We start from the raw sequence: 25,503 nt of genomic DNA on the forward strand, positions 1-25,503 counted from the left end.
GTGTTACGTGGTGGAGATAGACCTTCTTATCATCCAGGTGGAGAACTTGAGAGCGCAGCGTTCTCATAGCTCGTTTCTGCGCTTCGGCTCACGTCAGAATCCGCTGGCCCTGTGCTCCGTGACAGCTCCTCCTCTTCCACGTCTCTTGAGCATGTTGTGTTTAGAGACTTGGAGAAGTCTGTAGGAGCTGGCAGCTGCCTCCCTGTGGTCCCTGTAATGGCCTGCACCAAAGTCTAAGACTGCACGGAGGCCTCACTGGGCCAGCAGCCCAGGGGGCACAGGGGCCTCTCCTGTCTTGTGTTCCCAGCATATGAGTTCTCCGTGGCACTGGAGAGGACCTATTTCATGAGTATTAAAAAGAAAAGAGAACTTCTCATATTTTGAAAGTATAAATTAAACTTCCTTTCTCCATTTTCACACAAGCCATGTTGATGATATCCTGTTTCATCATGAGTATCTAAAGTATTTATTAGAAATAAGAAAAATTCACAGAAGTTTCAGGTCATAACATAATTGCAGATAAAGATAACATTTTTTTCCTCTGCATTGGACTTGATAGAAGCTTCACTAAGCCGGAAAGCCATCAGAGGTCCTGCAGATTGACTGCAAATATCAGCCATACTCCAGTCATCACAAAGGACAGGAAAGTTTTACCTCCTGTATCAGTTAGGGCAAGCTTGGTTATGCTGCAGTAACAAACAGCATGAGACTCTTAGGGACTTAAAGCAGCTGAATGTATTTCTCATGCAGTCCATCACGGATCAGAAAAGGAGCTCTGCTCATAGTCGTCACCCAGAGACAGAGCCTCTGGTTCTACCGTCGCAGGGGCAGGGAACTTGCGAAGTCGTGGACTGGCTCTTCAAGTTGTTCCTAGACGTAACCGTCTTCACTTCTCACATGTACTGACTACATCAAGTCACAGGGCAGTGCGTGAGCTCCACGTGGTGGGCGTGTATAACCCTCCTGCTGGGAGGAACACTGTGTATTCGTGCACAGTAGCACAGCAAGCGCACTGGCGGTTCTGCCTGCTGTGCCAGTGGAGTGTAGGTGCCTGAAAAGTTTGCTTGGTTTATTGTGGTTTTAAAAGCCACCAGCTTAGGAGTCTAGACACACATCAAGTGGACGAGGCCTTGGACTTCATGGAGTGCTCGCTCCAGTATGGCTACTAGAGCATGTTTTCCAAGGTTATTTTGGTCCTAATTTGTTAGCACCAGTGAAATTTCCATGAAAAGTATCTCTTCGACCATGGATTTCACATAGTAGCTTTAGGCCGAGGGAATAAAAGCAGTAACAAGCATCTCTGACAGGAGACTGAAAATAGAAGGAGGGCACAAGAGGCTACTCTAGGAACCTGTTTCCTTTCTGTTAGGGACTTAATGGGCTTTCTCACTAGGAACAGCTTTTTACCTGTGTTTTTGAAAACGTTAAATGCGTTGTCAGTGAACCGCAGTAGAGCATTTGAAAATTCAGTTCCACTTCTTTGTTTGCTCGACTTGTAATAATCTGACCCCAACTCCCTTCTCAGTCGTTTTAATTATTTAGATTATATGCATGGCAAGTGTGGGTATCTTGTTTAATGGTGAGTCACTGAGCAGGTGTGGGAATTAGACAAACAAGGAGGCTTCAGTCCGGGACGTTTTCATAAAAGAGGTAGATCTTTAGGGACTACAAAGTGGTTTGGAATTTTTAAATGACAAGAACTATACTTAAGGGAAATAAAAAAAATGGCATGGCTTCGTGAAGCATTTATTAAATAAGTGCTATAGTACAGACTGTGCAAGGTGTCGGGGATCCAAAGAAGAGTGAGAAATGATCTTCCCATGAAAGGCATTCAAAGCCTTTCCCAGCATACGGTATCAATGGGGGATCTGGGGAGGGAGATTTATTCAAAGGCTTCAGAAGGCAAATTCAGCTAATAAAAGTTGTCAGCTGAAGATGGACTAGAGAATACAGAGAAATTAAGAGCAGACTTCTAAGAGACTGTTCAGTATATATTAGCTCTGAGCACCTTTTACACTTCATTTTGGCCTCTTCTGTGAAATCTAGAGTTTTGTATGAAAATGTGGGAAGCATAGCGTATTAGAATTGCAGAATGTGTTCCAGCAGTGAGTACTAAGGAAGCCAGGCTGTTCTGCCTCTTCAGTGTTAGAGAGACTGATGGGCAGACAGAACCAAAGTGGAGTTTGTTGTTGTTGCTGTTCTGTCACTAAAGGTGGGCTGTGGTTACTTGAGGACAGAGCAGCACCTGGGCATCACTTCGGGCCTCTCTGATTTAGGCAAGGGCCCAGCTACGCTGAGTGACCTGCTCCTGTTTCATTAGGAAGGAGTTCAGGGTTGGTGAGAAGCAGCAGCAGCTCTGTCATCCGGTTAGTATCTCGGACGGTTCACGTCCGCATTTGCAGCACTCCTGGGCACGTCGGGAAGGGCTGTATCAGAGAACCGCCCCGCTCGGACCACGTCCACCGGGGGTGCAGAGCAAAGAGCTTGTTCTGTGCGATAACATGCTTGACTGTAAGTTGTCTTCTTGCCAACCTGAAAGACAGATTGCCTCATCAGTCTTCCGAGTATTGAATGAAAGAAAGAATCAGCAAAAACCTTTGGGGAAAATCAGAGCCCAGCTAAGGTCCAGTGTGAATAAATTTTCCTTTACCATATTTTATTTAACTTCCCTTTAACTTATTTTATTTAACTTTCCTTCAACTTCCCTTTCCTTTAACTTATTTCTCATCTCAGACCCTTCTACCAGCCTGACTGCCACTTACACTTCAAAATTCCCAGATCTCCTCACCTTCTCAGCCATCACCTCCTTGGAGGCCTTCCTGTCAACCCTGTTAAAATCACCTCCTCCTCTCCCCTTACACTCTGTATTCCTACCAGCTCCTTTTCCCTAGTAACAGACACAGCTGTCAGCAACTGTATTACTTAATTACTTGCTTACTGTCCGTGTGTCAAACTAATCTGTAAGCTCCATGAGGAAAGGAATACATCCTATTTACTGTTGTATCTCAATAAATATTTGTTGAATTTTCAAAGCCATTACTCACCATAAGTGCCTGATACAGGAAAACATAGTTTTCTTGGGGAAGGCGATTCATATAGATGAAGTAGAGAGCTGTCTAAGCCTTGAGTCTCTTCTCTGCCCTTTTTTTTTCCCCCGATACTTTTCCTTCTACCATTTTTTACTGATAATTGTTTTTATGAGAGTAAGTAGTATTAAAATATTGCTAATTTTAGAATTAAACATCAGAATAGTTCCCCGTGTCTCAGAGATTGTGGGGGGTCCTTTGTAAAAATGGGCAAATATTCCTTCTCTGCCGGTGGGGCCTCTGACTAGCCGTGGGCCTCGTCAGAGACTCGCGCCTTCTGTGTGCAGTGAGGAACCCGGACGGAATTCTTCAGGGCCTTCCGCCCTGTAGCATCGTATGTGATCACCTCCATCTGGGTGATCTTTTCTCACCTCAGTTATATCCCTAAAAGTGGGAATATCTGAGAAATGAGATTTGTTTATTATTTGGGGGCTTTGTTTTAGTTTGGTTTGTTCTTCCTGCTGATCTAGCCAGAACAGGAAGGTTGTTTATCGGTGGGGTTTTTTTGGAGGGACGAGTACTGCATGGCTTAAAAGATCTTGGTTTCCAGGGCTCAAACCCAGGCCCCAGCAGGGTAGGTGCCAAGTCCTAACTGCTGGGCTGTCAGGGAATTTCCCAGGAAAGCCTTTTAAGGACCTGGTCCATTTCCCTGCATTCCTGGAATCACAAAGGCCAGAGAGCTGCTGCTAAATGTAGTTTGGGCCCGACAAGGACACAGTGTTTCAAGAGCTTACTGCATCCGGAGATCAAGAGAGGAAGTATAACGAATACGGAAACAAATGTGAATACCTTTTGTATTCATTCTAATTCCACATTAAGAAAACTGGAGAATAGGAGAATAAATATATTGAGTTTGTAACAGTGTCTCTCTAATTCTTCCGTGAGTAATCTTCAAGTTGTGGAGAGACAAGTCTGTTGTTTTTATTCATAAGATCTCCTTTTCCTGGTTTATTTTTTCAGGAAGCTCAGATAATCTGAGGAGGATTGTTTATTGATTGAAAACCTAACTGAACTTCTGTTGTCATGTTTCTTATAGACAGGAGTGCACGTTTGTGTTCATAGTGTGCAGCGAGCAGCTACAGAAAGCTCTGCCTGGCCAAAGGCGGTTTCTCCCTGCAGTGTAAACGTTCTCATAGCTCCAGGGTTGCACATGCGCATACCACTAACTACCCAGCGAGACAAGGTGACCCTCACACAAGCCTGCGCAGTCAAAAGAGGAACTGGACTGTCTCCCCAAAGGAATTGTTCTCTTTGAAATCTCCAGCAGACATCTCCTTATAGAGCTTTACTGCAGTGACATAGAGAAGGAAAAGTGAAAGTGTTGCTCAGTCGTGTCCAGCTCTGCATTCCCATGGACCTTAGCTCGCCAGACTCCTCTGTCCATGGAATTTTTCAGGCAAGAATACTGGAGTGGGTTGCCATTCCCTTCTCCAGGGGATCTTCCCGACCCAGGGATTGAACCCATGTCTCCCACACTGCAGGAAAGATTTTTTTACTATCTGAGTCACTATATGAAAAAAAAAATTTTTTTAACATCCTGATAAGGAAACAAGATGTGTAAAATTATTTTTCATATGATTTTATGAAGCTAAGTTTACCTTCAAATAATGTGCTTCAGTGCTTTATGTTTGCTTTACAAATATGTTCTTGCCTGAGTTCTAAGCATTCTCCTCAGATCAGATCAGATCAGATCAGTCACTCAGTCGTGTCCGACTCTTTGCGACCCCATGAATCGCAGCACGCCAGGCCTCCCTGTCCATCAACAACTCCCGGAGTTCACCCAGACTTACGTCCGTCGAGTCCGTGATGCCATCCAGCCATCTCATCCTCTGTCGTCCCCTTCTCCTCCTGCCCGCAATCCCTCCCAGCATCAGACTCTTTTCCAGTGAGTCAACTCTTCGCATGAGGTGGCCAAAGTACTGGAGTTTCAGCTTTAGCATCATTCCTTCCAAAGAAATCCCAGGGCTGATCTCCTTCAGAATGGACTGGTTGGATCTCCTTGCAGTCCAGGGGACTCTCAAGAGCCTTCTCCAACACCACAGTTCAAAAGCATCAATTCTTCGGTGCTCAGCCTTCTTCACAGTCCAACTCTCACATCCATACATGACCACAGGAAAAACCATAGCCTTGACTAGATGGACCTTTGTTGGCAAAGTAATGTCTCTGCTTTTAGATATGCTATCTAGGTTGGTCATAACTTTCCTTCCAAGGAGTAAGCGTCTTTTAATTTCATGGCTGCAGTCACCATTTGCAGTGATTTTGGAGCCCAGAAAAATAAAGTCTGACACTGTTTCCACTGTTTCCCCATCTATTTCCCATGAAGTGATGGGACCGGATGCCATGATCTTTGTTTTCTGAATGTTGAGCTTTAAGCCAACTTTTTCACTCTCCACTTTCAGTTTCATCAAGAGGCTTTTGAGTTCCTCTTCACTTTCTGCCATAAGGGTGGTGTCATCTGCATATCTGGGGTTATTGAGATTTCTCCCAGCAATCTTGATTCCAGCTTGTGTTTCTTCTAGTCCAGTGTTTCTCATGATGTACTCTGCATATAAGTTAAATAAACAGGGTGACAATATACAGCCTTGATGAACTGCTTTTCCTATTTGGAACCAGTCTGTTGTTCCATGTCCAGTTCTAACTGTTGCTTCCTCACCTGCATACAGATTTCTCAAGAGGCAAATCAGGTGGTCTGGTATTCCCATCTCTTTCAGAATTTTCCACAGTTTATTGTGATCCACACAGTCAAAGGCTTTGGCATAGTCAATAAAGCAGAAATAGATGCTTTTCTGGAACTCTCTTGCTTTTCCCATGATCCAGCAGATGTTGGCAATTTGATCTCTGGTTCCTCTGCCTTTTCTAAAACCAGCTTGAACATCTGGAAGTTCACGGTTCACATATTGCTGAAGCCTGGCTTGGAGAATTTTGAGCATTACTTTACTAGCATGTGAGATGAGTGCAATTGTGCGGTAGTTTGAGCATTCTTTGACATTGCCTTTCTTTGGGATTGGAATGAAAACTGACCTTTTCCAGTCCCTTGGCCACTGCTGAGTTTTCCAAATTTGCTGGCATATTGAGTGCAGCACTTTCACAGCATCCTCTTTCAGGATTTGGAATAGCTCAACTGGAATTCCATCACCTACACTAGCTTTATTCATAGTGATGCTTTCTAAGGCCCACTTGACTTCACATTCCAGGACGTCAGGCTCTAGGTCAGTGATCACACCATCGTGATTATCTGGGTCGTGAAGATCTTTTTTGTACAGTTCTTCTGTGTATTCTTGCCATCTCTTCTTAATATCTTCTGCTTCTGTTAGGTCCATACCATTTCTGTCCTTTATCGAGCCCATCTTTGCATGAAATGTTCCCTTGGTATCTCTGATTTTCTTGAAGAGATCTCTAGTCTTTCCCATTCTGTTGTTTTCCTCTATTTCTTTGCATTGATCGCTGAAGAAGGCTTTCTTATCTCTTCTCGCTATTCTTTGTAACTCTGCATTCAGATGTTTATATCTTTGCTTTTCTCCTTTGCTTTTTGCTTCTCTTCTTTTCACAGCTATTTGTAAGGCCTCCCAGACAGCCATTTTGCTTTTTTGCATTTCTTTTCCATGAGGATGGTCCTCACCCCTCCTTAAATCACTCATTTATGCTTTGCAATACATGGCATCAGCCAGTGCTTGGTATCTTTCCATGGAGGCAGACCCAGGGGCCATCCTGAGGGCTGGCAACATCTAACATTCAGAAGCAAAATAGTGCTTTCCAGGGGACCTTTATTCAAGTGAGGTAGAACATTTTCTGAGATTATTCTGAGGTTGGGTTTTGGGGTTTTTTTTGAGATTTGTAGACGAGAGAGGCTGTATACATAGAAACTGTTGTTACTGGAACTTTATTATTGTTCCATTGATACTGCATTTCCCAGGAAATGTATGTTAATGTGTTTCTGCCTGCTTTTTTTTAAGGCCTTGAGTAAATGGGCTGAAGTTATTTGGCTGCCTGCAAAACAGACCTTACAGTTTATAAACTGTATATTATTATGTTTAGAAAAACAATAATAGTCTCTCAGAACTTTGTATAAATAACAGAGAGATAGAGAAACTTAGGTGATTTACATCTCAGTATTTACTTTTTAATATATGTACAGGTAACATACCAGGAAAGCAATGACAAACTGTATGGTATGTTCCTCAGGAAAATTAAGAACACTTTTTCATCATAATTATATGACAATAAACAACAAAAGAGGGAGTCTGGTTTATATTTTCAGCCAAAATATCTTTAGTTTTCAGCACTTTTCTAGGAGTTTTAAAATATTTTTCAGCCATGAAGTAGAGACTTAGGTCCAGCCCCTTCCCATCTCAGAAACAAAAGTAGAAAACTCCTGATGTCATCCACCTGTCAGTAGAGAGATTAAGTATCTGTATTCCAAGGCTGCTGACATGAGTACTGTTATTGACTACTAATCTGTTCATGCTTATAGCATATCTATCTATATCTCTTCTTTCATTTTCATAATTGTTTTACCTGGCTTTTTTTTTTTTACCTTTCTACCTGCGGTAACATTTACTTATATGTTAGAATTTCTAAACTATGTTTTTGTGACATTCATCCATGCATTCAACCTGTTCAAAGTACCTATGATTTGTAAGGCATCATATATAATTATGTGTGCTTCAAAAAGACACAAAGTCCTTCCCAACCCACATGTCACAGGTGAAGTAGTGACAGAGTGAACGGCAGCGTTTAAAGGATGCTCCATATGGCGAGTATGGCATTGATTGGCACAGCTCAGCTCTCCATGTTGCATGCGTCATTATCTCAGAACTGATGGGCTGGGAAGAAGTGCAAAGGAGACTGTTTTAAAAAGCAGAGAGAAGTCTTTGAAAATGTATCAAAGGATTCAGTAATGTGATAAAGGAGCAATTAAGAGACAATTGATGTTTTGTTTTAAACAGTGAGAATATAATTGAGACCAAAGTGTTGGGAAAATATATATGAGACAGATGATATCTTTTACTCATAAAGACTATTTATAAATGAATAAAAAGTAAACAACTCAGTGGAAACATTGGTAAAGCAATGAAAAGGCAATTGAAAAATGACGAAAAGGTTATTCACAGAAAAATGATGATGCAAATGCCCCTCCAAAATAGGAGAATTTAACACATGAATATATTTAAAGTTGTAACATATTTGAAAAAATGTTAAAGTCCCATAGTCATAAAAAATGCAAGTTAAAAATTAATATCATTTTTCTCTTGCACATTGGAAAGAATTGAAAAGCATGCTGTGAATCCATGTACAGACATGCATACGGCCCTGGTGGGAGTGCAATTGCACAGCCTCTTTGGGCCATAACTTTAGAATATGGCCCTGAAGTCATGCAGGTTTGTTTGCTTCATCCCAGATATTCCACTTCCATTAATATACTCTGTGAAACCAGCTACAGAAGAGCAAGAGGATGTGTGTGACCACACGTTCCTTGCAGCCTTATTCATGATAGCCCAACAAGGAATGGAAAGATCTGGGAAAATAAACCAAAATGCCCAATGATTTAGTGTTAGTTACAAATTATGCCCATTCAGATCAGATCAGATCAGATCAGTCGTTCAGTCGTGTCTGACTCTTTGCAACCCCATGAATCACAGCACGCCAGGCCTCCCTGTCCATCACCAACTCCCGGAGTTCACTCAGACTCACGTCCATCAAGTCAGTGATGCCATCCAGCCATCTCATCCTTCGTTGTCCCCTTCTCCTCTTGCCCCCAATCCCTCCCAGCATCAGAGTCTTTTCCAATGAGTCAACTCTTCGCATGAGGTGGCCAAAGTACTGGAGTTTCAGCTTCAGCATCATTCCCTCCAAAGAAATCCCAGGGCTGATCTCCTTTAGAATGGACTGGTTGGATCTCCTTGCAGTCCAAGGGACTCTCAGGAGTCTTCTCCAACACCACAGTTCAAAAGCATCAGTTCTTCGGCGCTCATTAGTGGAACACAAATGCTGACATTAGACTTTTTTGATGTCATACACATTTATATGGTTAAGCAGAGTAGAGGCACCTCTTACATACACTTGAGTGCCGGAATCTGCAATAGCTCATTTACCTAACATGCAATTAATCAGCAACTCCAGCTATCCACAGCACAGTTAAGAATGGGAAATACTCCATGAAAGAACTCTGAAGTCTAAATAAATTGCATAAAATCCCCAGCATAGAAACTCTCACACTTTTGAAATGGGAGTTTTCCTTTGGAGCATCTTTATTTTTAACCTCAAACATAAGCCTCTTAAGTTTGTTTTTCAAGTTCTCACAAAGTTGAATTAGCAAATTAGAAAAGACCATGGCAAGAGTGTAGACCAGGAAGAGAAGAAACAGGTACTTTGAGAAAACAGACAAGATAGAACAAGAAGGAATCAATATTCTCAAAGCAGCAGATAGCAAGTGAGAAGAAACCTTCTTACTTTTTAACAGTTTAAAAAATATATGTATTTTATGTTGGAGTATAGTTGTGTTACTTTCAGCAATATATCTTATATATATCTTTAAAGTGATACTTGTTTTAATCACTATCATTAGTACTCTCCATGCATATAAATTTACCTAGAAGCTAGTAAAAATGATGTTTCGGGTGTCTTTGCTCTTTTGTTATTATTAGAACAATCTGTAATCTATTTGTGACATCGTAATCATTACACCTTGAAGTAGAGCCCACTGCGAATTTCTCATACTTATCTCTGAATCATCTAACAGGGTGTTTAAAATAGTTCAAGATAATCAAAATGACATTTTACAAAGTGGCTATTATACTGGAAATAAGTGATGGACTCTATAAAATAATGAATTATAGACAAGTATTTGGAAAGCTTGTATCTTCAACTATTTTTTTTTCCCTTTGAAAATGGAAAACTAGTCTAAAATGTCCCTGCTGGACAGAAAATTGTTATAATTCATTGAATGATACTTTCCTGCTATGCTATACATTTTTGATGGAGGTTTCAAAAATTTTTTAAAGAACATTGTCTATATTTGTTTTTTCTATTTTTGCATGTTAGTAGATCCATGGACAGAGGGAGGAGCCTGGTGGGCTGCAGTCCTTAGGGACACAACTGAGCATCTCAGCGTTAGTGGTCATATTTTTTTCAAAGACCACATTGAGACATAAGAACTAGAATTGCAAGTTTCAATTCGGTCAAACTGAATATATGGTAAGACTTCTAAGTTCAACTTTAAAATTAGGTTGTCTGTTTTACATAGAATATACTGAATTATCACTTCAAAGACCATAATAAGGACTCTTGTTTAACAGAAGAAAAAAATGTGGATTGGTAAATTTACAAACTGGTACAAAAGCTATCTGTTGTTTTCAGTCACCAAGTCGTGTCTGACTCTACAACCCCATGGGCTGCAGCACGCCAGGCTCCTCTGTCCTCCACTATTTCCTGGAGTCAAACTCATGTCCATTGAGCCACTGATGCTATATAACCATCTCATCCTCTGTCGTCCCCTTCTCCTCCTGCCTTCAGCCTTTCGCATCATCAGGGTCTTTTCCAGTGAGTTGGAGCTTCAGCATCAGTCCTTCCAATGAATGCTGCTGCTAAGTCACTTCAGTCGTGTCCGATTCTGTGCGACCCCATAGACGGCAGCCCACTAGGCTCCTCTGTCCCTGGGATTCTCCAGGCAAGAACACTGGAGTGGGTTGCCATTTCCTTCTCCAATGCATGAAAGTGAAAAGTGAAAGTGAAGTCACTCAGTCGTGCCCAGCTCTTAGCGACCCCGTGGACTGCAGACTACCAGACTCCTCCATCCATGGGATTTTCCAGGCAAGAGTACTGGAGTGGGGCGCCATTGCCTTCTCCATCCTTATCTTTTAGCCACTGCCATTTTGAACTCCGTTGCCCTATTCTAACTACCTAACATTCGCCCCTCAAGAGATGGGAGGCCCAATTCTTTGGGAATAGGGGCGTTGAGGTCTTTCTGACTACTTCCTGCTGAACTGGGATGGCGAGGGGTATTGGGCCTCCCCCTTTTGCTAGTCTCAGGCCTCAGAGTCCTCATAGCGGTGTCCATTTAAGGGTGAGTGGTATTTTCCATGGTAGGCTGTAGTTTTGTATCTTTGTTGAACTGGGACCACATCTTGTAGCTTGTTGACCTTAACTGGAGGTCAGAGCTGTGTGAGCTTTCTGCTGAGCTCGTTTTTCGCTGTCCTGGTCTCCAGCACGATAGGCCTCTTGTCAGTTCCCTTGCACTGGGTTTTCTTTGCATTCTGCGCTGAGTTGGGCTCCTGCTGTTCTTGGCTTCCTCCTTGCAGGGGCTGTGCGGAGGTTGTTTCAGTCAGGTTAAATCCGAGTCAGGGCACCAGAGATGTCAGGCGAGTGTATGGTTTTCGGTTCTTGTCTCGTCACAACGACGGTTTGGAGCAACGGACATTAAAGCCCTTGGTGCATCACAGCTCTTGGGTCTTGAACAAACCGTGTCATAGCTCTTAGACAAATCAGTGTTACAGCTCTATTTTATTTAGAAGATAGTGGGAGAATCCATCCCTGAAGAAGAGAAGAGAGTGGAGGAACGTGCCAGCTTGTGTGCGTGGTGGGGATGGGGGGCGGCGGTGGGTAGAGAGAGAAAGCGAGAGAGAAAGAACCTATGCATGCAGGAGAGAGAGAGTTCCAATGAATATTTCAATGAATATTCAGGGTTTATTTCCTTTAGAATTGATTGGTTTGATCTCCTTGCAGTCCAGTGGACTCTCAAGAGTCTTCTCCAACACCACAGTTTGAAAGCATCAATTCTTTGGCACTCAACCTTCTTTATGGTCCAACTCTCACATCCATACATGACTATTGGAAAAATCATAGCTTTGACTATATGGACCTTTTTTGGCAAAGAGATGTCTCTGCTTTTCAACACACTGTCTAGGTTCCTCATAGCTTTTCTTCTAAGGAAAGCATCTTTTAATTTCATGGCTGCAGTCAAATCCACAGTGATTTTGGAGCCCAAGAAGATAAAATCTGTCATGGTTTTCATTTTTCCCCATCTATTTGCCATGAAGTGATGGGACTGGATGCCATGATCTTAGTTTTTTGAATGTTCAGTTTTAAGCCAGCTTTTGCCCTCTCCTCTTTCACCTTCATGAAGAGGCTCTTTAGGGCCTCTTTGTTTTCTGCCATTAGAGAAGTATCATCAGCATGACTGAGGTTGCTGATACTTCTCCCGTAACCTTGATTCCAGCTCGTGATTCATCCAGCCCGGCATGTTTCATGATATACTCTGTGTAGAAGTTAAACAAACAGAGTGACAATATACAGCTTTGACATACTCCTTTCTCAATTTTGAACCAGTCCATTGTTCCGTGTCCAGTTCTAACTATTGCTTCTTGACCTGCATACCGGTTTCTCAGGAGGTAGGTCAGGTGGTCTGGTATTCCCGTCTCTTTAAGAATTTTCCACAGTTTGTTGTGATCCACACAGTCAAAGGCTTTCTTGTGTGAATGAAGCAGAAGTAGATGTTTTTCTGGAGTTCCCTTGCTTTCTCCATGATCCAGTGAGTGTTTGCAGTCTGATCTCTGGTCCCCCTGCCTTTTCTGAACCCAGCTTGTACATCTGGAATCTCTTGCTTCATGTATGGTTGAAGCTTAGGTTGAAGGATTTGGAACATTACCTTGCTAGCATGTGAAATAAGTGCAACTGCATGGTAGTGTGAACATTATCTGACACTGCCTTTCTTTGAGATTGGATTAAAAAAATGACCTTTTCCAGTCCTGTGGTCACTGCTGAGTTTTCCAAATTTGCTGGCACATTGAGTGCAGCACTTTCATAGCATCATCTTTTAGGATTTGAAATAGCTCAGCTGGAATTCCGTCACCTCCACTAGCTTTGTTCATAGTAATGCTTCCTAAGGCCCACTTGACTTCCCACTCCAGGATGTCTGGCTGTAGGTGAGCGATTACAACATCATGATTATCTGGGTCCTGAAGATCTTATTTGTATAGTTCTTCTGTGTCCTTGCCACCTCTTTTTAATCTGTTCTGCTTCTGTTAGATCCTTGCTGTTGCTGTCCTTTATTGTGCCCATCATTGTATGAAATGTTCCCTTGTTATCTCCAGTTTTCTTGAAGAGATCTCTAGTTGTTCTCGTTCTGTTGTTTTCCTCTATTTCTTTACATTGATCACTGAAGAGGGCTTTCTTATCTCTCCTTGCTGTTCTCTGGAACTCTGCATTCAGTTGGGTATTTTTCCCTTTCTCCGTTGCCTTTGACTTTTCTTCCTTTCTCAGCTATTTGTAAGGCCTCCTCAGACAGCCATTTTGCCTTCTTGTGTTTTTTTCCTTTGGGATGGCTTTGGTCACCTGTACAGTGTTACGAACGTCCATCCACAGCTCTTCAGGCACTTTGTCTACCTGGTCTGTCAACTGTGCTGTTTAATCGTGAGGGACTCCATTTAGGTCACACCTGAATGGGGTAGTGCTTTTCCCTGCTTTTTTCAATTTAAGCCTGAATTTTGCCATATGGAGCTCATGATCTGAGCCACAATCGGCTCCCGGTCCTGTTTTTGCTGACTGTATAGAGCTTCTCCATCTTTGGCTGCAAATAATATAATCAATCTGATTTTAGTACTGACCATCAGGTGATGTCCATGTGTAGAGTCGTCTCTTGTGTTGTTGGAAGAGGGTGTTTGCTATGACCAGTGCGTTTTCTTGGCAAAACTCTCTTAACCTTTGCCCTGCTTTATTTTGTACTTCAAGGCCAAACTTTACTTTTACTCTGGATGTCCCTTGTCTATTGTATTCCAATTCCCTATGGTGAAAAGGACATCTCTTTTTGGTTTTAGTTCTAGAAGGTCTTGTAAGTCTTCACAGAACCGGTCAGTTTCAGCTTCTTCAGCATTACTGGTGAGGGGGTGTAGACTTGGATTACTGTGATGTTGAACGGTTTACCTTGGAAACAAACCGAGATCATTCTGTCATTTTTGAGATTGCACCCAAGTACTGAATTTCGGACTCTTTTGTTGACTATGAGGGCTACTCCATTTCTTCTAAGGAATTCTTGCCCACAGTAGTAGGTGTAATGGTCATCTGAATTAAATTGACCCATTCATGTTCATTTTAGTTCACCGATTCCTAAGGTGTTGATGTTCACTCTTGCCATCTCCTGCTTGACCACATCCAGTTTACCTTGATTCATGGACCTGACATTCTAGGTTCCTGTGCAATCCTGTTCTTCACAGCATCGGGCTTTACTTCCACCACCAGACATATCCACAACGGGGCATGGTTTCCACTCTGTCCCAGCCTCTCCATTCTCTCTAGAGCCATTTCTCTGCTCTTCCCCATAGCACATTGGACACCTACTGACCTGGGGCCTCGTCTTCTATTGTCATGTTGTTTTGCCTTTCACACTGTTCATGGGGTTCTTGAGGCAAGAATGCCAGAGCTACAGACATACACTTACCCAGGTAAAAGATGAAAAAATATGCAAAGTTATAAAACATGTCAAGGGTGTGTAATTTCTGTTTTGCTTTCACTAATAGGAGACACTTTCCTTCATTGATGGATTAAGGCATTTCAGTAGCCAAAATTAGTGAACTTGACCCCGGAAGAAATTTCTCCAGCAAAGAAACCTTTATAAATTTATGTTGTCATTACTTTAACAGCTGTCATCTTCTGTCAGAAAAGTTACAATAACTGTGGTCAATGCATAATCTGACATCATCTCAAAACAGAGTTCATATTTCTGATGTTTCAGAGACAGTCCTATGGACATGTTTTACAGACATTCAGAAAGATTTTCCAGGTCTCATCCCAAGTTGATTTCTAAAATCAGAAAGCAAATGATTGCATTATTTTAGCTCCTTATAAAGTATCTTCCAATGTATGGTTTACTGTGATATCTCCTGTTCTGAGGGAAAATCAATATAAGGATTGTCAGTTTGTACAGCTTTTCTGAAATTTTGCAGTAACCATAGTTGAAGATGGTCAAGATCATTTATCCTAGGGGCTAAACACATGAGTTTAGTTCCAATGTGCTATCTTTCACCTTAGAAAAGTCTCTTCAGCTATTAGAACCTCAAAAATTAAGGTCTCAGCCCCAAAGTATTGTGTACAGTTTGACTGGGAGCAGCAGAAAGCATCAGCTAGCAGAGGAGCAGTGAATGAGTCTCTTCTCAGTGATCTTCCTTGCTGACGTCAACAGATGTTTCCTCTAGTCACTGTTTTATATTTAAGGGTCTCTAGGTTTCCAGAAACTAGCAAGGGTACTGACACTTATATTTGTGGAAAGTGGCAAAATCACAGACTCTTGGAAAGTTAGGTAGGTCCAGCCTGCTTAAGAGTTTAGTTCTTAGAAGTCTGCCACTTGGAATCAGAAAACAGGTGTAACAGATGTTTGGTCATCATACATCTTCTCATCAGGTGTCAGGGATGTCTATATAACATTTCTGAACGTTTACCAGAGGTATGAAAACTGAAGGAATAGGAAAAAGCCTCCAAAGATTGTACCATATTTGTTTTGCTGCTGGAGGGCATCATCATGCTTGCATGCTGGAGGGGACTATTACACGCAAGGTGATCTTTACAGTATATAAGGTGAGCACTTGTGAACTGATTTCTGTGTTCCATATGACTGGGGAAGATAGAATAAATAATTCAAAAATAAAAGGAGGAGAGAAATCTTTTTATAGTAAATAAAAAATAAGCAAAACCCATGTCCATAAGATGAAAATGGTAAAATCAGTAGGTTTAAGAATACAGGGAGTAGAAACTTATATCCAGTAGCACCTACTATTCGTATTTAAGGGTTCCCTGATACCTCAGACAGTAAAGAATCTGCCTGCAATGCAGGAGATCCAGGTTCGATCTCTGGGTCAGGAAGATTCCCCTGGAGGAGGAAATGGCAACCCACTCCAGTATTCTTGCCTGGATCATCCCCACAGACAGAGGAACCTGGTGGGCTACAGTCCATGGGGTCGAAAGAGTCGGACACGACTGAGCAACTGACACACACACTGTTCATATTTGGAAAAGAAAGGGAAGAAGAGTAGTTTAAGACGTCATTCTTACTTAGACATGTTTACGTCAGACTTTAGAAAGTCATTTCCACAATTTTCAGAGAAAGGAAAAGTACTATTCAACATCTGAATTACTTTCCGGTTGCTGTTATAACATCACCACAAACGTATTGATGTAATGCAACACAAATGTATTCTCTTAGAGTTCTGAAGGTTAGAAGTTCAAAGTGGGTCTTGCAGGGCTGCAGGCAAGGTGTTAGCGGGGCTGCACTCCTGCTGGGGTGTTCCAGGGGAGAGTCTGTCTCCTTGCCTTTGCCAGACTCCTGAGGCCGCTGCATTAATAGTTCAGGGCCCCTCTCTCAGTCTTCAAAGTGCATCACTCCAACTCTGCTTGTAGTGTTTTATCATATTCCCTTTTTCTGAATGGCCTTACTGCCTCCTTCTCATAAGGCTGCGATTACACTGAGCCTGACCAGATAATCTGGGATTACGTCCCCAGCTCAAAATCTCAAATCCCTTTGCCACGAAAGGTAACATATTCACAGGTTTCAGGGTTTAGGACAAGGATATCTTTGAGAATAAGAGATGACTAAATTATTCAACCTATTTTAGCATCTTAAAATCCTAAAGGGAAAAAAATGACTCAATTGGATCAGGAGCCCTTCAAAACTAAAATTTGGAAATAAAAATGAAAAATGCTGTATTAGCTAGGAAAAGTTAAACTATGCTGCAGTAATACAGAAATACTACATCTCAAGGGCTTACTGCCTAAAAGAGTATTTCTTGCTAATGGGACATCTGTCATAAGTCCCGTACCTGTAGAGCAGCTCCCTTCCCAGCAGTGACCTGGGGATCAGGGCGGTTTCAGCTTATGCCTCCGCCATTGCAGGGTGTGCCGTGGTCACCAGGGCGAGAGGAGAGCTGGGTGGCTGGAGGGGAGCTTTTTACCCCCTGAGCCCAAAGGTGACGTGTGCCACACATTCCTTTGTCATGTGGCGAAGAAGGCAGTCTTCCCCATGTTCGGAATGAAAGAACCAGATACTGATGTGTTAATATCTTAAGTAACTGATATGTTACTGCCTAAGATACTTTCTAGTGAGAAACTCTGTAAAAACAGCATCAGCAGGTTAAAACTTAAAATGAGCTGAAGCTGTTGAAAATATGAAACATAATCAAAATAAAAACCTGGATTTCTGGTGGAGAGTAATGCTCAGACCAGGGAGAATAGAGCCAGTTCTTCTTGGGTAAGATGTGATCGTTTTAGCAAGTGACAGGGCAAGTTAGGAGAGAACAGAAAAGGGACCAACATTGTTAAGAGGTCCTCCCAGTTCAGCAGTGATAAGAAAGTACCAACATAACTGCTTAGAATGAGTTTTCTGGCTGAGGCGAATCGCAGCCCAGGGTACAAAGAAAACCCAACAATAAGATAACTAAATTGGAAGGACTGATGGTGAAGCTGAAACTCCAATACTTTGGCCACCGGATGTGAAGAACTGACTCATTTGAAAAGACCCTGATGCTGGGAAAGGTTGAAGGCAGGAGGAAAAGGGAACAACAGAGGATGACATGGTTGGATGGCATCACCGACTCAATGGACATGGGTTTGAGTGAACTCTGGGAGATGGTGATGGACAGGGAGGCCTGGCGTGCTGTGGTTCATGGGGTCACAAAGAGTCGGACACAACTGAGCGACTGAACTGAACTGAAACTGTTGGTGGTGATATAAAAACTCACAGAGAACAGATAATGAGCTGAAACACTATACAATCTGCAAAGACTGTCTTGATTATTCACATGAATGAAAACTTGAATTTTGTACCAGTAAGCTCAATGATGCCCTCTTGAAATCCTCAAATGGACCCTTAAATAGATTGTGAGACCACAGAAGGGAGAGTGATGGTAAGAGGAACAGCATGAACTCGTCAAGAACGTGTCTTTTTGTTCATTTTTTGAGAGTATCCATATGCCAGTAGACTAAGGGCACTGTGATTGTAAGTGGATCTCATCAAGATGTCTGACAAAGTTCCTCATGATATTCCTGTGGAGCAGATAAGGAAGAGTTCTCACTGATCATGTAGTTAAGATTTGTAACAAGTAAGTAACAGGAGAAAGTAAAAATAATAATAATAGTAATCCAAAGAAATAAACTAGAGCTAAATCATGAAAATCCTTATAAGCTATTTTAAGGGATTCAGACCTTTTCTTGAGGGCAGTTTGGGTTCAGGAAGTAAGGTTTGCCTCACGGAAGTATCAGTGTCTGCAGTGTAGAGAACAGGCTGAAAGGAACTAATACTAGAGAGGAGCAGAAGGCAGAGGGCTGAGCTGAACTAAGGGAATTAGAGAGTGAGCAGTTGATGAGTTTAAAGGCCTTAAGTTGGCAGGATGGGCAGGGTTTTTCATTAGTAGAATGTAAGGGCAGAAACACAGCGAAACATGAACGTGGCGGTCTCGAGTGTGACTGGAGTGGCGTGGATGTGGGCGCCACTCTTTGTCAGAGGGACACAGGAGGGACGCACTTGCGTCCTGATGAACCTTAGGTTTCTGAAGGGTAGTAAAATGGGGATGTCTGCAGGCCTGTGGGGAAGCTCTGGAACAGAGGAGGCTCCGGGGTGGAGACCCAGGTTTAGGAGTCACAAGTCTGGAGGTGGTGATCAGAGGTGGAACAGTAGAGACCGTCCAGAGGCAGCCTCTGGACTAGAAGGGAAGCTCCTGGGACCACACTGGGGACAGTGATGCGGAAGGGTTTGAGGGCCCAGAGAGGGGTGACGTGGTGGAGACAGGGCAGGGTGGAGTGGGGGGTGACTGCAGTGGGCTGAGGGCTCGGGGCTCGCGCGTGTGCAGTAAGGCGACAGGGCGAACGCAGGTCATCACGGGCCCAGGGAGGGGTGAGGTCATGGGGACAGGGGGACTGCAGCGGGCTGAGGGGCGGGGGCACGGCTCTGCATCCAGGTGCTAATGGAAAGAGTCAGACAGGAGGAGGCAGGGCAGACTAGTAATATGTCAGTGTACTAAACAGACCCAGCCACTTATTTCTCAGAGGCCATTTAACCCAAAATATCATGTTGTCTGTTGAAAACTGCTAAGTTACCTAGATTTCATGCTGGTTACATTGTTTGGAAGCCAGGTGTAGCTGTTTACTCCCTTTACAAGCCACTGGAGCCTGTGGACTTAATATTTTTCAGTGAATTGAAAATATATACACAATTAGATTGAATCAAGTCTTCATTATCTTCCGAGAGACACTGTTGTGTTTTTAAGTCTGCCGGCGGTTCAGTGTTATAACCGATTTTCTGAGTGACTTTTCTGTGAAAACGCTTTAAAATGCAGTTTACTGCTGTCATCAGCCACAGGGGAAGGCTGTGAAATCTCCACTGTTCTAAATTCTGTTCCCCTCCATCTCTCAAGCCTGGACTATATATTTTTTAAACCATTTACCTTCTTGTTGGACTCTTCTGCAGGAGTATACACTGCTAGTGGTCTTATTTGATTACTGGCAATGAGTTCTGACATTTTTTTCTGATACTGAGCATTAAAAGCGGTTCCCTAGGGAGACAGCCTCTGCACTCCAGTGCTGTTATCTTTGATAGACTTCCTGTTATGAGGATAAGCTCCAAAAATAATCAACTTACTTTCTTTAGTGATTCCCCATTTTTGTGAAAGTTCGTCATTTGTAAAGTTGTAGATTTTAGTTTGCCTACCACTAGTTTAAATTTAGCTTCCGAATTTAAGTACCATCTGAATCCTGGGGATTTGGGAATCTTCATGCATCAGTTCAGCAGACACGCATCAAGGATAACTCTGTGGCATGTACCTGGGTGTGGAGGTGCCAGGGTCTCATCAGAGGCTCTGCACAGAGCTGACGTTACGGCAGAGTCAGACAAGTAAACCTGTGGTTAGCGTTCAGTGAGACACACGGTGAACTGGGCTGCGGTGCACAATCAGCAAAGACTTTTCAAAGGTAATGGTCCTTGATTACATTTTGAAGAATGAGTGGGATTTAGCTAGATGAAGCAAGTAGGGAAGAAAAAAATCTTGTTTTAAAAAGTACTCTATTTTGTGGAAAGAATCTGAGAGTCTGTGAAATAAATGAAGTGGAAAATGGTGGCAGGGAGAAGGCTTCACTTCAGAATTAATCTCCTCCTAGAGGTATGGCCTCTCTTCTCTCCTTCAGTCCTCCATCTAGTCTTGCTTCAGTATTCTCATAAAATCCAGCTCTGCCCATGATACCTTGAGGAAATCTTTAGCGTCTCAACGCTGCCTTTGGATCACGTTCACAGTTGAGAACTAGTCTTCATGGGCTTTGGGCCCCCTGATCCTCTTCAGAAGCCCCAGTGCTCGCCGCCCCTGCGGCCACTGCGCTCTCCCACGGCTCGCCGCCCCCTGCAGCCACTGCGCTCTCCTACGGCTCGCCGCCCCCTGCAGCCACTGAGCTCTCCCACGGCTGCGTCCTTGTTTAGATTGTTCCTTCTGCTCAGAATAACCTTCGTTTCCTTCCCTGTCCATTCCCTTCAGAAGCCTTTTCATCCTAGAAAGTTAAAATATCTCAAAAAATGATACATCCATGCAGTATAAAGTCATTAAAAATAATCCTGTGGGACGAATAGTATGAAAAGGTTATTTAATATATTAATGGATAAAACAAACAGGATACACTGCAGTATGTTTCATCACAGTTTTAAGAAATGAACATGCAAAACAGGGGACTTCAGTGTATCAACATGATGGGAACAGTCACTGCCTCTGGCTTGTTGGATAATGACTGCTTTTTCCCCCTTTTCAGTCCAGTCTGTATTTTCCATTTTTTTCATAAGAGTATAGGTGGTGCTTTTACAGTAGGGAAGAAAGTGATAGATGGTATTTTCAGCTTTTTTAATAGTGTTTTTTAAACCCTACTCTTTCCTCAAGAGTTTCAACTCATTATTTCCATCTTAGATTCTTCTGTGGTCCACCAATCAGAAATAATATTTACCTTCTCTCTACTACCATTTTGACCTTCTTACATAATAACAAACCATATTCTATATTATGTTTTAATTATGTGCTGCAGGTCCCATAGTAACCAACTGGCATTATGAGCAGAGATGACTACTTGCTGAATGAATGAACAAATGGTTATGGGAATTCAAACAACGACCATTAATTTCTATACAGAACATGAAATCTTACTGGGGAGATGATACACATAGTCAAGAAAAATATAAGTTAGTTTATAAGACACTAAGGGCAATAATTGTCAAGAAGCATATAATGTGGAATGTGGGATGGAGTCAGTGATGGAGGGATTTTTATAAGGTGTCAAAAGAATCCTGTTTGCCAAAATGAGATTCAGGGATTATAGCTGAGATAGGTGCCAGGAGAAAGCACTTTTATTTGGAAACATGCTTTGGTGACATTTGAAGGTCAAAATATGAATGCAGAGTCACGGACTGGAGTCTGTAAAGAGCCCCAGCCCACCCTCCCCAAGCCTGTCCTACTGGCTCCCAGCAAAAATAGAATGTGACTGCAGTAATCTACAAAGCAGATCATCTGCACTGATAACAGGCCATTGACTAGTTTTAATTTACCTGCCTATTGAAATTCTATTTTGCTAGCAATGGTTATTAAAGTGACAAAGAAAAGGACTGCATCTTTTTTTCTTTTTTTTTGGTCCCAACTTGAATCTTATAAGAGCATCTGCTGAAGAGGAAAGAAAATGAACTCAAGGCATCTTTCTGTCTCAAATATTTGATGATACGTTGGAATGCTATTCATGCTTACTGTTTTCAGATATCATACAGTAAGAAATACGGCATCTCATATAGCTTTCTCCCCCTACAGTTAAAAGTTAGCCTGTGGAGCTGGACGGGTGTCTCTTAGGGATTCAGTCAGAAACCAGACTCCGAGATCCTGATGGTTCTGTCTGCAGACCTCTTGGGAGGAGGTGGCGAAGAATCGGATGGCAGGGCTGAGAATGCTGGCCTCCGGGTAGCCCTGCTGCTTTCTGAATGCAGAGCTGGTTCAGTCAGTCTTCCCTCATCTCCTCTCCTCGTTGGTGTTCTAATAACTTCCCTAGAAGGAATATTACAGACATAACTGCAAAGAGTCTTTGTAAATGGTGCATGAGAAAGAAAGTCCTATTGTGGAAGCTTCCAGTCATAACTGGCTGTGCAAGACACTAGTCCATCATATACATCTTCTTCCTTGCTTCATAACCGAGAGCTGTTAGACTTCAGTTCCCTGTCCTAAGCAAATTAATTCACCAGAATCCTATTTCGCAGCGCCTCCTCCTCCCTGTCTTGGTATTTTGTTTTCATCTCTGTCGCCTTTATTTTGTCTCATTTTAAAATGAAGAGTAGGCTCGGCTTGGCAGCCCTTGACAGCATCCCACGCGCTTTTCTGTGTCTCCTTTTGGAAGCAGGATGTCGACTCTGGCTCACAGATGAAGGGAGAGACAAACCTTCGGGACCAGACCAGTTGTGTGACTCGATAAAAACACTGTGAGAATGTTTCTATCTAGATTCTGAATTTAAGCTAAAAGTAGACCTCAGCACCTTAACTCTCTTGGGAGTCTCATAGGCTGATGGATGCAGCATATGGGAATTTGGGGGGAAACCACACCTTGATGTATTATTTTGTTTTCCCCCACTCTTGGCATGATTACCTTTTTCAAATTCTTTCTCTTCAGTGTACACTAAAGGCTTTCAGGGGACTGTCATCCATAAACATCAAGTGCAGAAGTCAGGAGCAAAGTAAATGCAAAAGATTAAAAATAGGACTAATTGCTTAATGTAAAGTATGACACTGATATGGTGAATGTACTCCTCTTTCAGCTTCAGTGTTTGCAAAATGTTCATTATTTGTTTAATTATCATTTACTAATACTTTCTCTAGGATACTTTTTTAAAACTTTTTAATTTTGAGGCCATAACAATATTAAAAGAATTTATTAAATATTTTCAATGGTCTAAAAAAAGTCTGTACTTTTTCAGAAATGCCTTGCTCTCAAGTTGTTTTTGTACTGTTAGTATCTTTTGAAAAATATGAAGTAATAAAAAATATATAAATGATGAGTTATGTTATACCTAGTAGTATAGCAATATCTGGAGAAGGCAATGGCACCCCACTCCAGTACTCTTGCCTGGAAAATCCCATGGATGGAGGAGCCTAGTAAGCTGCAGTCCATGGGGTTGCTAAGAGTCGGACACGACTGAGCGACGTCACTTTCACTTTTCACTTTCATGCATTGGAGAAGGAAATGGCAACCCACTCCAGTGTTCTTGCCTGGAGAATCCCAGGGACAGGGGAGCCTGGTGGGCTGCCATCTATGGGGTCGCACAGAGTCAGACATGACTGAAGTGACTTAGCAGCATAGCAATATCTAAGCTATAAGAGTTCTAGTTTTTAGCTTATTTGGTAAGAATTTGGCATTTTAAGCTCTTAAAGGAAAATAAAGGGTTTTCATTTGGGTATTAATGTAGACACCATTTTTATGAGATAATATCCTTAAAACAGGCTACCCCGGTTGCTCAACAGTAAAGGAGACACAATACAGGAGATGCAGGTTTGGTCCCCAAGTTGGAAAGATCCCCTGGAAGAGGAAATGGCAACGCACTCCAGGATTTTGCCTGAAAAATCCCAGGGACAGAGGAGCCTGGTAGGCTATAGTCCATTGGGTTGCAAAACAGTCAGACATGACTTAGCGACTAAACAACAATCCTTAAAGTAATACAGAGATAGTTTATTGAATTTTCATTTGACTATTTTACCAAAAAAAAGACCTGTAAGAAAACTTCTTCTTATAAAAGAAACTGTAAGTGACATAAAGACCAGTTAGCTGCTCAGCATTAGAAAAAGTCATTTAAGAGCCACAAAACTCTCCTCCAAGCCTTACTCCTTACTAACAAATACTGGGCAAACACTGATGCTGTTCCTGTGAAAGTGACTGAACAAAATCTCACCAAGATAGTCAAGAAAGCAGAACACTTAACCCTCAGAAGCATTTTCACAGATTAAGGAGAGACAATGTTTTAATACATTTATTTGCTTGGTTTAACTTAAAAATAAATTATTTGACTGTATGATCCCGTAATTATTTTGAAATCTCATATAAAGACATCCCAAAGTAACATGCTATCCCAAGTTCTTTATTAAAAATAATGCCATTAACTTTAAAATGATGAAATAGCCTGTAAATATCTTAAGATGCCCTACATATTTTTAATTATCTTTATGGTGATGTGAAGACAAGAAAAAGCACCAGTTTTGAGGGTACAGTTTGGCGAGTCTCCCCCAGTGTGTGCAGACCGGCTGCCAGCAGAGCAAGCCCATCACCCTGAGGTCTGCTGTGCCCCTTGGGCTCAGCCCCCTCCTCCTGCCCCAGCCTGACAGCTGCTCATCCTGTCTCTCTCTGTAGCTCATCCTTTCCTAGAGCTTCAGGTAAATGAGACTATTTACATATCTGACTCTAGCTCCCAGGGTCAGAATTTTGAAACCTGTTCTCCTCTCTCTGAAGACATTGGTTCAAAGCTGGACTCATGGGAGGAACACATCTTTTCTGCCTTTGGTAACTCTTGAGTCTGGGAGGATTCAGGGTGAGCTCAGAGGAACCATGACTGACAGTCAGGGGGACGCACATCGGAATACCGTCCTTTCTGGCTTCCATGTTAAGGACTCATCCGTGTTAACCTTGATAATGGTCTTGAGTCATCTCTCACCAGTGAAGCCTCCTCCCCTGTTGCCCATGGCCTGTTCCTTCTTCATAGTACACACCACCTAGGAGTTCTGGCATTTATTTTTACCAATGCATCTCCAAATATGCACATTCATTTTGGTCCCCTTATCTGTTCCTTCTTACCAGCCCTGTTGTAATTTTTTCTAATTAGTTTCTCAGAAGTCATTATTTTCACAAGAACTCCTCAGTTTGACTCAATTTCCCCTTTGCTTGACAGCTGCTGTCTTCATATGGCTCCTCCAAAGGCTAATAACCTTAAACTTATGTTAATCCAGCTCCTTCAACCCTCCTCCTGTCGTCAAGATTTACTGCTTTTAAAATCGGGCCTCACATCTTTACACACCTTCATAGTTCCAGTGATTCTGCATCCAGATTATTCAAGAGACCCCTGCCTCTATTTTCTCAACTTTTAAAAAACTACTCTCTAAAACCTGTAGTAGCTTTCAGTTGCTGCCAAATTATAAAGACCTTTTGGTTACTCTTGCCTGGAAAATCCCATGGATGGAGGAGCCTGGTAGGCTACAGTCCATGGGGTTGCGAAGTGTCAGACACGACTGAGCGGCTTCACTTTCAGTTTTCACTTTCATGCATTGGAGAAGGAGATGGCAACCCACTCCAGTGTTCTTGCCTGGAGAATCCCAGGGACGGGGGAGCCTGGTGGGCTGCAGTACATGGGGTCGCTAAGAGTCGGACACCACTGAGCGACTTCACTTTCACTCTT

At 42.4% G+C, this 25,503-nt stretch overlaps 1 protein-coding gene across 12 annotated transcripts in view; it reads left to right on the plus strand.

Annotated features, from left to right (window-relative positions):
* Window positions 1–25,503, plus strand: part of FER (FER tyrosine kinase) — a 458,023-nt gene that overhangs the window by 398,846 nt on the left and 33,674 nt on the right. Inside the window, exon 17 of one of the 12 annotated variants that reach the window (XM_086413356.1) lies at window positions 23,564–24,429. The exons of 9 other annotated variants lie outside the window; for them this stretch is intronic. In XM_086413356.1, coding sequence (XP_086269482.1) covers window positions 23,564–23,777 — 214 coding nt within the window. In that variant the 3' untranslated portion in view covers window positions 23,778–24,429. Of the gene's footprint in view, window positions 1–4,122; window positions 5,662–10,598; window positions 10,748–23,563; window positions 24,430–25,503 lie in introns of those variants that run through there. 2 more of the 12 variants (XM_086413364.1, XM_086413361.1) reach the window with 2 other exon arrangements.

Source organism: Bos grunniens, chromosome 7 (assembly GCF_055505025.1).
Source record: "Bos grunniens cultivar Pamir isolate PY7600 chromosome 7, Bosgru_T2T1.0, whole genome shotgun sequence".
Taxonomy (NCBI): Eukaryota; Metazoa; Chordata; class Mammalia; order Artiodactyla; family Bovidae; genus Bos; species Bos grunniens.